General features: G+C 36.7%; 1 protein-coding gene across 1 annotated transcript; it reads left to right on the top strand.

Annotated features, from left to right (window-relative positions):
• The first annotated feature begins 233 nt into the window (after positions 1-233).
• Positions 234-12,450, top strand: LOC128235289 (equilibrative nucleobase transporter 1-like). The gene is made up of 10 exons (XM_052950102.1): positions 234-1,042; positions 1,543-1,589; positions 2,433-2,509; positions 3,019-3,111; positions 5,554-5,794; positions 6,625-6,789; positions 7,024-7,125; positions 7,877-8,063; positions 9,863-9,983; positions 11,115-12,450. Exons 1-10 carry the CDS (start codon positions 471-473, stop codon positions 11,235-11,237), a joined length of 1,728 nt encoding a protein of 575 aa, XP_052806062.1. The 5' UTR covers positions 234-470; the 3' UTR covers positions 11,238-12,450.
• The last annotated feature ends 4,523 nt before the right edge of the window (positions 12,451-16,973 follow it).

Below are 16,973 nucleotides of genomic sequence, written 5' to 3'. Positions count from 1 at the left end.
GATACAGTCTAAACTGACGTTCGCTCCTAAGCCTATTGTAAGGATATGATACAGAGCGAACAACGATAGGTGACCAGGATAGTAAAAAGTAAATATTAACTTTTTATATGACTTAATTCTGTGAGTTGCATCTACAGTGGGTAGATAAATGATGGAAAATTACGCAGTGCTATATTGTACATGGATCCACATGGCTGATGCATGCTAACTATCGTACTGTTCTGGGGCGATGATACTCTACGTGTATTCATTGACACAACCACTATACCTGTCCGCTCGTATACTCTTGTGCATTCTCTGCGAACATTAAACATTAGTTTAATGGATATAAAGTGAATTGAATGACTACCGATACGTAATCAATACTGTATGAGGTCAAATGAAGCTAGTCGACTTATATGTATGTAGTACAGCATTTATTCAAGTAACGACACCAAGTGAAGATTTACATTTACAATTTACATTACACTATGGAGCTTTATCGAAAATTTCCAAAGTTTTGTGCCGGGTGGTGTTTTGTGGAAATACTCATATTTGCTGGACAACTATTTGGATGGACATCAATACAATTCGTTTTAAAGAAAGAAGGTTTTTATAGTGAGTTATGTCAGTTTGAAAATACTGCATATGAGAGATGTGTTTCTGAAATAATCAATCCAGACGATGTCTCCAGTGCACAGATTGAAATATTTGGAACTAAGGGCTGTGATCCAAACTACTTAATTTCTCGAAGGAACAAAACTGATTTAAATAAAGATAGTGCAGGTGGCTTTATTTTCATTGGCCAGTCAGCGACGAATCAGACCAAGGGGAAGTATGCCTTTGAGCAATTGAAAAATGAAGCTGAGGCTCTCACCCAATCAGGCGAAGGTAGCGACGATGTGTTAATAAGGAGTGAAGGAGCCCGACCGACTTGCTATGCTCAAGATGCAAGACTCAATTTATGGTTTTCTGTGGCCATAAGTTTTTCTTACGTTGCATGTTCGGTGATGGGTCCAATCCTAAACAAAGTCGGCATGCGGCTGTTTCGAGTGATGTTAATGTAAGTTGTCATTACATAGATATTATATAAACGTTCATTAATAACTTTATACATGTATATAACCGATAAAGAATATAGCAAGTCGTTATTTGTTTTTGTGCATAACATTTACTGTAAGTGTAATGCACCAGTCAATTGAAGCCACGCACACCCGACCCCCCCCCCCACCTTCAGGTCCAGGGAATAGCGGTGACTTTGATTTTCGGTCCAGCCAAGCCCGGGTAAAATTTGATGGTTTAATCCCCGCAAAATGGTTAAATCCCCGCCTTATGCCCACGCACCCCAGGGACTCTAGGTAAGGCCCATTTCCCGCTATATTTGGCTTGAAGTCAAAACCACCGCATTCGTCCGGCACTGCGGAGCCACAGGGGAAGTAAAAACACGGCCCATTTCCCCGGCTATCCCCGGTATACCACCGGACCTGGGTTGCCGTGGTTACAATTGACTGGTCCATTATATACAGACATTTTCATTTGTTTTCATGCTGTGATTTTTTACAGATGCACATACATAGTTGGTATCCTGTGTCTCGGATTCGCTCCAAAAGGTATTGACATTGAATTGGTAACTATCTTTAAAGGGATTATTTCATTGTTGGTAAAATGTTCACTTTACTGATCTTTTTATTGTCACAAATAAAGTGCGCCAAATCATTAGGATAGTTTAAATAAATATATTGACGACCGGAATCCTTCAAAAAATGTTGATATATGCTCAAATATTGTCTTTGGAGTCCACGATTTTGAAATAAATAAGTAACGCGATTCAGCAAAGTGCTGTAGCGTGATTTGTTGATTATCACGTGGTCATACCTATGTATTTAATAAAGGTTGAGATATCTGTCTGTTTATAAGTGAGCTTTTGAAGGCGAGTGCACAAGCGGATTCGGAGGGGGGGGGGGCACATCCCGGCGGGCACCCCTTAAATATCAAAGTGTACTTTTAAGTTCAAAATAGGAGCAAACAGTTATAGAATACACACAAAATGCACAATTTCGTACCCCCCCCCCCCTCCAGCACTTAAAGACAAATAAATCACGGTTCTTAGTGAGGGGTGGAAGTCAAAAACTTTCGCCTCTAAGTTACGCCCGCTCTAACGTAATTCCTGGACCCGCCTACATACGTTTTCTAATTTTATCTTGACTATACCATCTTGCGTTCACTCCACAAACATTTTTTTCAAAACTTGAATTGTAGTTTTCTTGTCTGCAATTTCAGTATCAAAGAGTAAAATAATTATACTGTAAGTGTTTACAGATGCATTACCGGGAAAACTCATCGTTGGGGCAAAAACACGGCAAAAAGATGCCTACGTAGCAGATTAAAATACATAATTTTTTGCTTTGATATTCAAGGACACATGTTAATCCGGTGACATTTTCAACCCCCAGAAATCCCCTGGTTGATTGCACCGGGGCTTTGCTGCATGGGCGTCGCAGGAATGGGGCTCTATGCTACTAACATACACGTGGGTACCACTATAGCTAAACATGACATGTTATTTCATTTTGTTATATTTTTGTTGTATATGTGTCATATAAAATGTATATTTCGATTTAGAATTTTAAAAATTAAAAAAAAATCAAATGAATCCTTTTACATTATAAATACCACAAACACATACACTATCATATCATTAATCCAGTTTTCTCTTAAAAATGCATGAAGACATTATCGTTTATCGCCGGATATCCCATATTGGTTCTCAACTTATCACCAAATGGGTGCTTTAATTATATTTTATAAATATTTCACTAAGCAACCGTTTTGTTCTTTTAATTTCTGAAATGGTTGTTCACAGCATGCAATGAAAATAAGACAGTATTGTCTTATTTTTATTTATTGATGACCTTCCTTTTAACATTTCCTTTTTTGGCCCACCTACCCTAGATGACTGTGTGTTTGTGGGGACCAAACAGATGCTGCATTGCCCTGTTATCTTACATAATATTTTGTGTTATTGTGTTTACTATCCAGATATCGTATTTGTTTCCTGCCGTCCAGTCGACCATAACTTCAGTGTTTGTCGGCTTCTATGATGTGTCCACCGTATTCACCTATTTATTAAAGGTAACGTTTTTGAAACACGGTGTTTATCTTTCTAATTAAGAATATATCCATCGTTACGTTCAACAATGAGAAGCTGTATTTCGCTAAATCAGCAGTTGGTCGTTATTATTAAGAACGTTAGTTTTAATCAGATGAAACGGTTAATATAAACAGTTGCTGGCCCTGTTAGTGGGTAGTTTTCACAATTTAGGGGTCAACATACTATTTTGTCCAATCAGGCAGTATTTCTCATTTAAAAACAAAACTATTTCAGTAATTTAGCAGCCAGTGGTTATTGGTTTTAATCAGATGAAGCGGTAGTATAAACAGTGGCTGGCCCAATGTGCGGGTAGTTTTCAAACTAGTATTAAGACAACTAAAAAACTTGAAAATTTGTAAGAAAGTACTTACATAAATAGACTGCGTGGTATCAAAGCATTTATTTTTTAAGTACATTCTATCAATCTTTAATCATACCATAATGGTTGAAATCCTTTTTGAACTAATGCTTTATCAGTATATTTTTTTCTCAAAATATTCGACTTTTAGATTCCGTATTGATTGACCTTTTACGTGCCGTAGAGGTATTGATTTAATCTGTAATATATTGGCTGTTCACATTTAGTTTGAAGTCTTATTATTTTATGACTTGAACGTGTAACTTCTAAAACAGTACTGTTTTGAAATACTATTTATAAATCAACACAAACAAGAGCTTTTCATGTTTATGACATGTTTATGTTCGTTATTCAAGGAGCACAAGTCAACATCTGTTTTAGCCTGATATCTTATGGTAAAACAATGAAAATGGTAGTGTAAGAGTATTAATTGATTGAAGTAGTCACCAACTGATTTTAATCTATGCTCAATATCTTGTCATGGCGACGGCAATGCCACCATGGCTGCTATGCATATAAGACAAGCCCTTATTTTCATTTTATTTTTTTTGAAAAACGACAAGAACAAACAAAGACAACACAATGCGGTTAAGTGAAAACTAATACAAAACCTATTTCAATGACGTCTTTTATTTCAGCTTAATAAATACATGAGATAACAATTTGTCAAAAATTAGACATGTTGAAATGTGAAAACATGGTACCCGCCGCATGTATTGCTCCAGTTTCTTACGCGTACATAGCTAGGGCCGATAAAAGCCCTGGCGGAGAGGGGCGTGTCTTGTCAGTAAACAAAAATGATTTCAGCCATTATATACGTTACCGTTTATCTGAAGATCTTTGCGAAAATTAAACGTTCGTATAGCTGCGCTAGGCTAGAACGTTTATTTTCCATAAAGACCTCCTAATAAACTATACCTAATTTTAGCTCCCGATTTGAAAGTCATCTATATCGGAAATATTTTAAGGATAGCGAAATAAGCTTATAAAACTAACAACCTGACTTATTTTTGACTCAAGCAAAATATTCAGCAAGTCATTTTACCTTTCCTTGGAATTAAATTTATCTTGCTTTATATCAATTTTCATTTCATTTGTTATTTAACCATATTGTGAAAAGTTCGCATTTACTTGACATGATACACACATAGATATATTAAATCATGTACCTCGGGAGCAATTACCTTTTTAAATAATACCAGAGACACTAACAAGCGCAAAACGTCTACCTACAAAAGTCGACCTTTCTTTGTTAACTAATAGCTGTTATTCTTAATCTGTAATTGCCAATTATAGTTATTGCTACACGTAAACATACAAGACAAATAGTCCAGGTCAAACCCAAGGTCAACGTCAGCAAGTATGCTCTATATAATACTTCATTGTTGATATTAAAGTTAGAATGAAAGATTAAGCTTATCAAGTTTATTTTTGTGATTTTACGTAGATGTTATTGATAAAGATTTGTGGATTGAATGTGTTTACCAATAAGAACTTCGGTGAGGTCGAGGAGATATCTGACGTCATTGTCACAACCACGTGATGTGCAGACATTTGAATAAAACTCTGTTCTCATTGGTCTACAAGTAATTGCAACCAATATTTAAAACATAATAGTATAATATATATTTTTAAGTTTTACAGAACATAGAAGACCTTTTTCGAGATGCTCCCTCACTTCGGGCACTTCATTTTTTTTGCAAAACGTTAAAATACGCACTATTATGTACAGTCGACCCCCGTTAGCTCGAACTCCAAGGGACCGGCGAAAATACCTCGAACATCGGAACATTCGAGCCAAGCGGGAATGCTTACCTTCAGTATCAAGAAATCGGTCCTTTTCATTCGGTTCGAGCCAAAGAGTAATTCGAGCCAAGCGAGTTCGAGCCATCGGGATTCGACTGTACTTAAGTTAAAACATGTAAGAACTCTAACTAGTATTTGGATCAATATTAAGCACCACACCAATGATTTATTTTACATTCGAAAAATTGACCCGATATGGCCTTACATTCTACCATCACACTTCATAGCATCCAATGTAAAATTATTTATTGATTCACAGGTTTGTTACGAGAGCGGCATTTCCAGGGGATACTATTGTTTAGGGTTGGCGTTGGTGCACTTGATCTTGGTGGGAATCAGCACGTGCTTTCTTTTGCCCTCCAACAAATTAAAGCCACGAAGCACTGACCACGCTAATGCTAGGAAGGAGAACCCAAGTGCAGCAACGTATGACAAAGTGCCAGGTCCAGATGGGAATTGCATTTCAGAGAAAGAAAAGTTTCTGAAGGTCAAAACTCAAGGTATTGTCTGAAACAATATTGTTCACGAAAGTAATATATTAAGACTGGTTCTTGTGAACAGACGACAGCGGCTACTAAGCCACGCCCCCTGATATCAAGGGAACGAACTTTATGTCCGTCAAACAAACAGGGAAGCAATGACGTCTCGCGTCGTTTCGCTTTCCGATAAAAGGGCGAGGAAATGCCAATGCATGTATATGACGGACTCTGGTTAGTTTGACGGACAAAATGGCGGATAACAACACGGCTTATCAGCGCTGTATTCTGATTGGCTGATAGGACCTGTCAATCAAATCCTGTCTTAAGGTCAATTCATTGGCTAGGTGTTCAACCCCCTCGAATAAGTATGACTGATATTGATTTTAGTTAATACCATACTTATTATAAGCTTGTGTTACATAATGTTATAAATACATAAGAGTAACAACTGCTGAAGTACATGTCCCACAGAGAGCAGGGACCATTGACTAAATCGAACTATTATATATTATATAAATAAGGCCTCACAACCACTAGTAAGCTACATGTGTCTATTACCACTAATCTGATCTCCTCTATGCGGCTCTGGACAAAGGGCTTACTAACAAATGCAATACGTTTATGGATAAGTTGCACGCTGAAATGAATGAATGAATGAATGAATGAATGAATGAAAGGAATTCCCATTTTAAGTGTTTCGTTCACACTGATTAATACGCTTCACCACAGTAATCAACAATGTCAATACTAGTGGCAAACTGGCTTGCGTTTAAAAATTCGAATCCATTTCAACATTTTTACATAGCATATCATATATTTAGACTTCAACTTATTTTTATAACCCATTACAGACCACACAGCAGACGGACGGAAGGTCCGTGCGCTCCATTCCCTGTGTTCTATCGAGTACCTGTTGCACGTGTTCTGGATGTGTTGCCATGGTTTACGCTTTGTAACATTTCTGGGTTTCTTCAGCACGTGGATGGGTACAAAATTTGGCGTGAATTCCATTAAAGGTAATATGCGAGATAGGCAAATTGGAATGTTGTTATTGCATTTGCTTTCAATGAAAACACAAACTAACGTACATTTACCACATATACCAGTAGATTATACGTACATAATGTATTTACCATATTGCCAATTACCTGATTTGAAATTTAATTCATACAACTAAGCCAAAATATATCTTTTAGGTAGCTAATGATGTCCAGTTTTATGAGCGTTCACTTTATTCATATCTCTTCCAGAAAATTACTACCTTGGTGTGTTTTCCTACGTTACCATGGGAACAGCAATAACCGCCGTAACTGCGGGAATGCTTCATGACTGTCAAAGACGGCAATACGCGAGTATGCTATACTAGTAACTCACTTGCAACTGTATCGATTGTTGTTTTAGATAGTACTAAACAATGAAAGTATTAAATCCCTTTTTACCATCGTGAAAAGCTGGACATACATACAATGTTTGAGTCCAGGGGCGTACCGTGCCATACGCCAGCACGCCCGGGCGAACGAATCAGTTTTGGTTCTTCATAAAAGACATATGCTTAAATCTCCAAACCAAGAATAAAATCTGAAAGCTATTCTTTTATACAAACTATGTTTTACCTGTAAAGTTCATTGTAATATCACTGAAGGTAGGCATTCAGAATGCTGAAAACGGTTCCATTTCATTATACAATGTAGTATTCTTCAAACACAATCTACGGAAGGTAACGCCCAAAATAACATTTGGAGACCACTCGTAGAAAAGACCTTCACATTCCTACGACTCACTCAAGTATATTGGTGTACTATTCAAAATACTACAGGAACGCCCCTGATTACGATTGTGTGTTTTTGACTGCTGTGCTAGTGTGCTAGGACCCAGTAGTTATCATTGAAAATTTGTGGAATAAATCTGCTAAGCATTAGTGAAATTATAAATCATTAAATCAAGTTTGGTAGGAAGCATTTAACATGATATTAAGTGGTTTAAAAGGCATACTCATTCTCGTACACCAGAGCGATGATGCTATGGGGATAGCAGAGTTATTATCAAACCTCCGATGAATGAAATTGGCTATACTGAGAATGTGAAGAAATACTTTCATTTCAGACAGACCCAAATTCCAAAGGAAACGTCTGCCGATCGTCCTTCCCCTTGCAGTTACATCTCTCTTGTCGATAATCATCACGTCTCTGATCTTCGTGCAACAGGAGATATTCATCAACATTGTCTTCGTGGTGTTCACCATCTACAGATCTTTCCTCTTCTCCTTTGAAATCACCTTCCTAAATGACGTGTACGTATAATAAAACAATAGGCCGATTGTTCAGATTTTCGTTTAAGTTAACAACGTAGCTAACATCATCGTTGTTAACTTTCAAAACATTACTACTCTGAAAGTTTTAAGACTCAATTGTTATCTGCGGTATTTTAAATAAGATTTGATATAGCTCTTTCAGCTGTACTTGTTTGAATTAAAAAAAAAATATAACCCATAAAACACATTTCATATTTAAAAGTTAACAAAGATTAAGTTAAATCCATTGTGAACTTTAACAAAGTTCTGAACAATCGGCCCATTGGATGGTTTAGGTACCAACCCAGGGTCTATATTCACTACCGTATTGAGCCTGAACAATCGGCCCATTGGATGGTTTAGGTACCAACCCAGGGTCTATATTCACTACCGTATTGAGCCTGAACAATCGGCCCATTGGATGGTTTAGGTACCAACCCAGGGTCTATATTCACTACCGTATTGAGCCTGAACAATCGGCCCATTGGATGGTTTAGGTACCAACACAGGGTCTATATTCACTACCGTATTGAGCCTGAACAATCGGCCCATTGGATGGTTTAGGTACCAACCCAGGGTCTATATTCACTACCGTATTGAGCCTGAATTTGAGCCTCCATGGGGACTTGAAAACATAAAGTCTTTATTTAATTAAACATTGTCAGACATTTCATAACGGACTTAAATGGAAACTTGGTTCGTTCGACACATCGGATAGCTTGAGGTTTTAGCTCGAACCCGGTGTCCTCGAGCGATCGCAGTTTTACTGTACAATTTTTATTTGAATAGTAATAATGGTAAAACTGGCAATTTATGTTTCAAATACAATGTTAAACAATTATGTTCACATTATCTGTGAACAATAGCTTCGTTTAGTTACAAATATAATGTATGACATTTCTGAGTCTGAGTCTTAAAGCAACTGTGCACCAGATGATCAATTTGTAAGAAAAAAAGAAAATTGTCGAAAACTGTCATAAACTTAGTATTAATGTGTACAAAGCATTGAAACTTACTAACTGAATTACCACATAATTTATTTAGTTTTAGCAGTTATTTCGTATTTTTACATTAAAATTTTTTACAGGGTATGCCACCTTACTAAAATTCATTCCTTATGCGTGACCCGGTCTCCGACACAATTATTTTTTACATTTTGGTACTTTTTTACAATTATAATATCAAAGCGTAACGCATTCTATTAAATAATTGTCCTGAGATTCGTTACAGAAAAAAGCTTTTTTTGGTGCCAATCTGGTGTACAGTCCCTTTAAACACAGGCACAAGACGTTTTTGAATAACGAGACGGCAGTCTAACATTTACCTAAGACGCGGTTGAAAGGTTACCGAATCAATGCAAAACTATAAACAATTACATTTAATTCTTCTGAACTCAGTAGCTTCATGTCTGAGAATCGTAACAACATAAACTGCAAGTGCAAGCCTTCAACTAGCACTTAAAACAGTTGTGGATATCGATAAAACAATAAAAACAAGCCAATTTCCTACAATTTTGAATAATGTGAGTCAGGGTACACGGATCAATGCCAAACAGACTGTGACTTGATTTAAGTTCAAGATTCTCCCTTCGTTGCTTTCACTGGCCATAAATTTAGTCACGTGATATCGGAGACATTCAATAATACCATTGTTAGTGTGAACTCATTAAAATATGATTCTGCAGTTAAATAGAAAGTGTATTTGCATTTTACTGAACAACATTGATTGTCCTTGTCACTCTATGCTATAGTCAAAGCTACCAAAGCGAACAAAACAAAACAACATTATTTTTTCTCCAGGTACCCGTTACAAACATTTCCCGTGTTATTCGGAGTTCTGCATTCCTCGGCCGGGTTGGCTGGTTTACTCCAGTACCCTTTATTTGAGTGGTACAAGTCGCACCAGCTTGCTCCGGATCACGTAAGTATTCTATCGGATTGTTTACGTGCAACTATTAATAAAAGAAAACGCATATACGCGATATTCTGTAATAGATAACTGTATCCGACTTCTACGACGATAAGTGTATTGTATATATTAGTGAGCAAATAAATACATTAATTAATAAGTAAATAAATACAGATTTATAAATAGATAAATATAAATATTTTCCCGATTAAAATTAGATTATTATCATGGCCTTTCAAAATACAATGTATCGGCTTGTAGGATTTCTCGAAATTCTCGTGCACAGTCCGCTTACAACTGTATTAAAGAAGACCCTTTTCAATAGCTCTGTTGGGTGTATAGTCCTATAAGTATAACTAGATCTGCAGGGGTTTAAATTAACAATTAGGTACTGTAGATGCATTTTTGAGACTTAATTTGGAATTCGTACATGTGAAGTATCCACTCATTTAACGGTGTCAATTTGATAATCATGCACGTGTTCACATGCAGTTCTCGTAACATGTTAGCCTGAACCCTCCTTTTGGTACGCGGTATAAATTTAGGGGTCGTTTTAAGGAGTACATTGCTTGGTACACAGGAGGTTAGACCGCGATTAATGTTATTTGTTTCGCAGGATTTTGGTAAAAAAATAAAGAACGGAATTCTATTTCTTGATTCGTCCTTTCTGTTTGCTTTAATTATCAATTTAATCTCGCAAATTCTTCTAAATCTTTAAAACAAAATATAGGGTACGTGAACTTCGTTTCATCGTTTTGCAAACTAGATGAGTGACTTGGTGTTTGTTACCATGTTTTGAAGCTGTACGCTATCATTTCAGGTGAATTTATCTCAGATGTCCATTTTCGAATGATGCGCTGTGTTTTTAAATACAATTATTATATTGTATCATGCCTTACAAACATTTTGAAGAAGGGTTTTTGTCATCTTATTTTCCATCTATATTTAAAAAATGGATCTATTGCATTGCCATCCATCCATCCTTATCGCCATAAATTGTTTTGGTTTTTTCATGCCTTTATTTTAGTTTCTCGTTTTATTCATTCCAAAGTTCAACTAACACTATAGAAAATCCGCCTGTCGTCAAAACATATAACAAAAATGTATGTTCCATAATTTTGAATCTGTACGCTATAATTTCAGGTGAATTACTTTATGATCGGACTGGCGGTCGCTTCATTTATTCATCCTCTGTACATTTGGATCTCATGCAGAAGACATGGCGAAAAGGGCGGCAAAAGTGACGCAATTGAGGTGTTCGTGTAGCGTGTCAGTTCTCGTGCATTTCAACTTCCAGTGCATACCAAGCTGCTACAGGTGTGCAGTTATTGTGACGTCGTCGAGAGGTTGTTACGCTCTTACACGGAAGGAAAATGAAGGAATCCTTTCTATGAGGTCGATCCACTTTTAAGACGACTATCGAGCTCAACTTACTAGAGAAGATCTAGCGTGTTAGTGTTTAACTGTTCTGTGATATTTCTTAGTACTAGTATACCACATCCAGGACGTAATGTCAAAACTCCAAGCCAAGCCAATAGTGAAATGAAGATCTTAATTTTAAAGCTGCACTCTCACAGATATACCATTTTTACAACTTTTTTCATTTTTTGTCTTGGAAAGAGCAATTTTTTTGCGAAAATATCTTAAAACCAATGATAAAAGATTGCTGACAAAAGATCAGATCGCAGATTTGCATATTTCCGTTCGAAAATTAATGTTTTATGGCTTAAACCGTTACTAACGGCTGAAGAAAAATGCATAAAACATTAAAATATGAACTTAAGTATATAAATCTGCGATCTAATTTTTTCCAGCCGTCTTATGTAACTGGTTTCCATGTATTTTCGCAAAAATTGACTCGTTCCGAGACAAAAAATAAAAAAAAGTTGTCAAAACGTTCAATCTGTGAGTGTGCAGCTTTAAACGGCACAAAATCTTTTTCGATGCTGCTTCCTTCACTATATGGTTAAAGAACGTTCAACAGAAAGCATTTTGGCATGAGGAGCAAGAGGACCATTCTCGTTCACCAGGGACCATGTTCATGAAGCATCTAAAGTCATTTCCGAACTTAAGTCGATCTCTTAAAATGTTCATAGTCAAATAACTAGTAAAAGAAGTGTGTAATACTTTAAGTTTTTTTAATAAGTCCAATGAACAAAATGAATTTAAGATATAAGAATTTTTTATATCATAAAATCAAAGAGATAATTAAATAAGGAAAGTGACTCAAGTTAGGAAATGACTAAAAAGGTTTTCTGAATAGCGCCCCAAAACGGTGATGCTATGCGTACAACATATGTATCAATGTCAAACCTCTGATGGGGGAGAATGTAAGAGGGCAGTCGCACTATTTAAGTACAGGAAAGTAATCTACATGTATTTGCACTTAACGTGTGTTTACGGGTACATATTACAATCGTTCCACGTACATGTACATACTGATAAAACTGTTCATGCATAATTTATGTTATTTTTAGTTTGAAAAATAAAATAAAAGTGGACGTTGTTCATTATAAATTAAAATATAAAAGTATTTTTTCCATCAAGGTTATTATCGCTGAACTGAGTACCATGTACCATATAATTATTGTACTCATTTCTGACCAACAATGGAAGAAAACCACGGGACCTTTTCTCACTTAACCTGATGTGATCCATATTCGAAAATGACCTAGACAGAGTACGTAGACAATCATTAATGAGGCGGCCGTGTGTTGAATGTGGCTTGTTCGAAGGGGTCGTTATCTATAATGGTTTCGTCACGCCTGTTGCAAGTTGAATGAACTTTTCTACGATTATTTCTCCGTCAACGACAACCAAAGTTCAATTAGTTTTAGAAAAATAGGCTACCTATATATATATGACTTAGCGCCTTCGCGCATGTGCCCTGGTCAATATATAGACATTTGCGACAACACTCAGATATGTATTATTTAGTTTCTATTTACTAAACAATCAAATCGTCAGATGAGTAGTTAATACATGTATACCGATTAATTTGTTTAGTAAGCAATAGCAATTAATACCTAAAGCTACTGCAAAATCCTCGTGCACTTGAATGTATAGTATATCATTGGACAGGGTATTGATTTTCAATCTGACCGAAATAAGTTTGAAATACCTTGTTTTCTGCACCTTTCTTTTAAATTAAACACGGTATTCTTAAATAGAACTAGTGTTTTCGATAAATTAAAACTATTTTATTAATTGGGGTAGTGCTTTATTGGGAGAAAGAGTCATCTTTAAGATGAGCTCAGCCCAGCCGGTCGATTTCGGCGGAGTCTGACTACCATATTGATACTGTCAAAGCTATAATAAAGAAAGGTGTCCGTCATACAATGAAAGGGAACATATCGCCAGCGGTCTATTTGTTTTGAAAATAAAAACGCAAGGTTTGCGCATTTGTTGGGCCCAGAACCGTAGTTAGCATTTGGAAAAGCCGTCGGCATTTCTCTCTAAATCTAAGACAATGCCCCTCGGTGGATTTGGGAGATAACCGCGGGTGATGAAACATCGCTTTAATTTTTGAGGCCGCCAGAAAAGGAAATAACGAAATGTGGATAGGTGATCATAATTACCGTCCTTTCATAGGAAGGCGTAAGAGAATTGTCAAGGGCCATGTCCGCGCAATTTTTGGACAGCCAATGGAATGTAGCCCGAGGCCGAGTATCGTAGCAAAGCAGCAATACATGCATATTATATAGGATCATGTTCGATCTTACTCTTTCCGGCGATATGGTATACAGTCATTCATTTGTGTTTGCATGGGGACACCATAATTGTTCAGAGATGTAGCAACAACTAATACAAGAGCGGTCGTAGGACAGCGCGCTCGACTTTTCGCCGCTTTGTCATTGAAATGAAAACAATATTGATGTGATATGTGCAGATCAAGCAATAAAAAGGTAGACAAATTAAAAAGAAACCAAGAAATGAAGCAATACGACGAAATCAAGTGTTCAATGATTGACAGCCTGCGTTGTGAGATTCAGTTTTAACACTTTTTTTTTTATTTTCAGTAACAGTTACATTGACCCTAGGGGCACAAAAGGCACTCCCATGGAAGTCTTCCTGCATACCACGTTATTCAGTACCAAACGGTTATCTATTTTTAGTAACAGTGACTTAAACCTTATTCCCTCGGGCCTAAAACGCAATCCGATGAAATGTCTCCATAAACCCTTCATCTATACCAAGTTTGGTTGCAATATGTAAACCCTAACTAAAGCTATTCAGTACCAACGGTTTTTCTTTTTTTAGTAAAGGTGATATTGACCCTATGGGCCTCATTCGCAATACTATGAAAGGTCTCCATGAACTCTTCCTCTATTCCAAGATCGGTCACATTATGTCAACCACAACTAAAGTTATTCAGTGCTAACCATTTTTCTTTTTTTAGTAGCAGTGACCCTGACCATGACTCTCGGAACCCGAAATACAATCACATGAAAGATCTATATAAACATTTTCTATACCAAGTTTGGTTGCAATATGTCAACCTTAACTAAAATTATTCAGTACCATCTGCTTTTCTATTTTTAGTAACAGTTACCTTAACCTTGACCCTAGTGGCCCCAAACGTCATACCATGAAAGGTCTCCATAAACTCTTCCTATATACTAAGTTTAGTTACCATATGTCAAACCTAACAAAAAATATTCGATACCATAGGTGGGTTTGACACCGCCCCCATGCCGGCCCGCCCCAATAACGGCATACGTCATTGTAATAAACAGGTTTCTCTTTGGTTAAAAATGTAAAAATATGCCTGTCAAAAGCGATTAAAAATGAAAAAAGTAAATCAAGGTCATTAATTTGTTATAAGGAATATTATGGAGTTATGTAAGCTTATTGATTGTGTGATGGCCGTAACCATCTGCGTGGCGTATTAATTCAAATGAATGAATGGATATAAGTAACAGTCCCAACTTGCCCTAAAACTTAAACCTGACTCAGTGTGCTCTCAAACCTGAACACAAGTTTTTAAGTCAATCAGGGGCCATAATCTGTATTTTAGGATTATATAGAGTTGTGTAACCTCATCGTGTGATGGTCCTGATCATTTGTGTGAAGTATTAAGTGAATTGAATTGGAGTTATAAGTTAGTGAAAATCCCAACCTGCACTAAAACCTTAACCGGACGCCGATGCCGGGCGAGTAGTTAAACCTCTTTATTCTACGAATAGTCGAGTTAAGAACGCTCCACGTTCAAGGAAAGTGCTTTGATTGTAGATTGACGATGCAATCCTTGACCATAATTTCAACTTGACGGAATTTTGTATAACGATGCAAGGCTGTGACCAGAATATTTACTTCAACTACACATGTATTGCAAAATGAAATTCTTAAATAATTGATGTAAATTAAAACCACGCACTGATTTACATCATTGCTGACGATAACGTAAAACTCATATGCATGCATCCATTGAATAGTAATCGTGTATTAAAGATGCACTCTTACTCCAAAATAGATAGACCACAATTTATAATATTGTTTTAATAATCCAAAAATAATAAATGTCAAAAAACAATGGTTCTCATGAAGGATACCGAGTTGAATTTGAGTGTCACTTTAAACCATTAAACATCAATGAGTTACCGTAATTAACGTGAATCGTGCTAATGCGTATGCGCAACCAGTTATGCTGCTTAATACGTAACGATTCCCAACCACATTCACGTTCATTTCACCTTTCTGAATGCAAGCTATTACCAAATGTCAAGTGTAGTTCGACTTAAAAGCTTATAATTACTATATTTTACAGTTGTATTTAAAAGTCGGTTTTGTCTCTAATGTCAGTAAAACCCGGAAATAACAGTAATGGCAGCTTACACGAAATTGTGTTCAGAAAAAAAATACTAAACTTCTTAGTAGATTCATATAATGCACTAGTCAATTGTAACCAAGGCCCCCAGGTCCGGGGGTATACCGGGGATATGGGCCGTGTTTTTACCTTCCAGGTGGTCCCGCAGTGCCTTAGCCGGGGTTGGCTTGACCGAAAGTCAAAGTCCCCGCTAATCCCCGGACCTCGTGGCCGTGGTTACAATTGACTGGTGCATGATATGAGGTTTTCCCTTTGAAGTCGATGATGTTGTACTTGATTCGAATTCACTTCGTGGCTTTGAGCGGAGCAAAAGCCACCACCAATCAATGCTTAAAAACATTGAAATGTAGTTCATTTTCAAATAGTAGTGCTCTATCAAGTTCATCAAAGACAAAAGTGTAAAATTCTTGTCCAAAGGCACTTATACCCATGACGAGTTGGCGGTTAGTCCAGCACAACTACACAACGTGGTGGAAATATGGACAAAGTAGCATCGAAGGAGTTGGGAGAAGTTCGCCGCACGAAGTCCAATAGATAAGTGAAAAATAATGGCAAAGGGCAGGTAAGTCTAAGATAAGTGGGCTGTGTGTCACGAAAATTATTTCGGGCACTACTGCACATCACATGGTCATATCGACCCAGTTGGACATTAATAACTATGGAAGTAAGCTAGAAGTAAATTCTAAGTACAATGGGAGGTAACTCGAAGATAGAAATTGCTCATGCAAAATTGCCAATTACATATAATAGTACATTCAACAGGGTGAGGAATCACGTGACTTCAACGGGGTCCTCACATGTGTCACAACGGTTCAAAACCGATGTAAACAAGCAAGAAAGTGACAGTTATTTCTAAATAACCTTTTTGAGGGAAAAGATGGGAAAATATTTCTTAGCCTATAAAAGACTATGCTATTTTCTGCTCATACAAGTGTGAACTATTTTGGATTTACTTGTATTTTAATGATGGAATCCTTGGCCAAAGTTTCGAATCGACGGGATTTTGTAGAACAATGCAACGCTGTTTGCGCCGTGATTCTTTGTTTTGTTCATATTTCGCAGTCATTTGTAATACTTAAGATATCAGACATGCGTTTAAAAGTAAGTTTTGCTCATTACTCTCATAAAACGAATTGTCCGTTAATTGTTATTTTAGTTTTTTCAATAAATATAGA

The sequence above is a fragment of the Mya arenaria genome, chromosome 5 (genome assembly GCF_026914265.1).
Source record: "Mya arenaria isolate MELC-2E11 chromosome 5, ASM2691426v1".
NCBI lineage: Eukaryota > Metazoa > Mollusca > Bivalvia > Myida > Myidae > Mya > Mya arenaria.
This window is presented reverse-complemented; position numbering and strand designations above follow the sequence as displayed.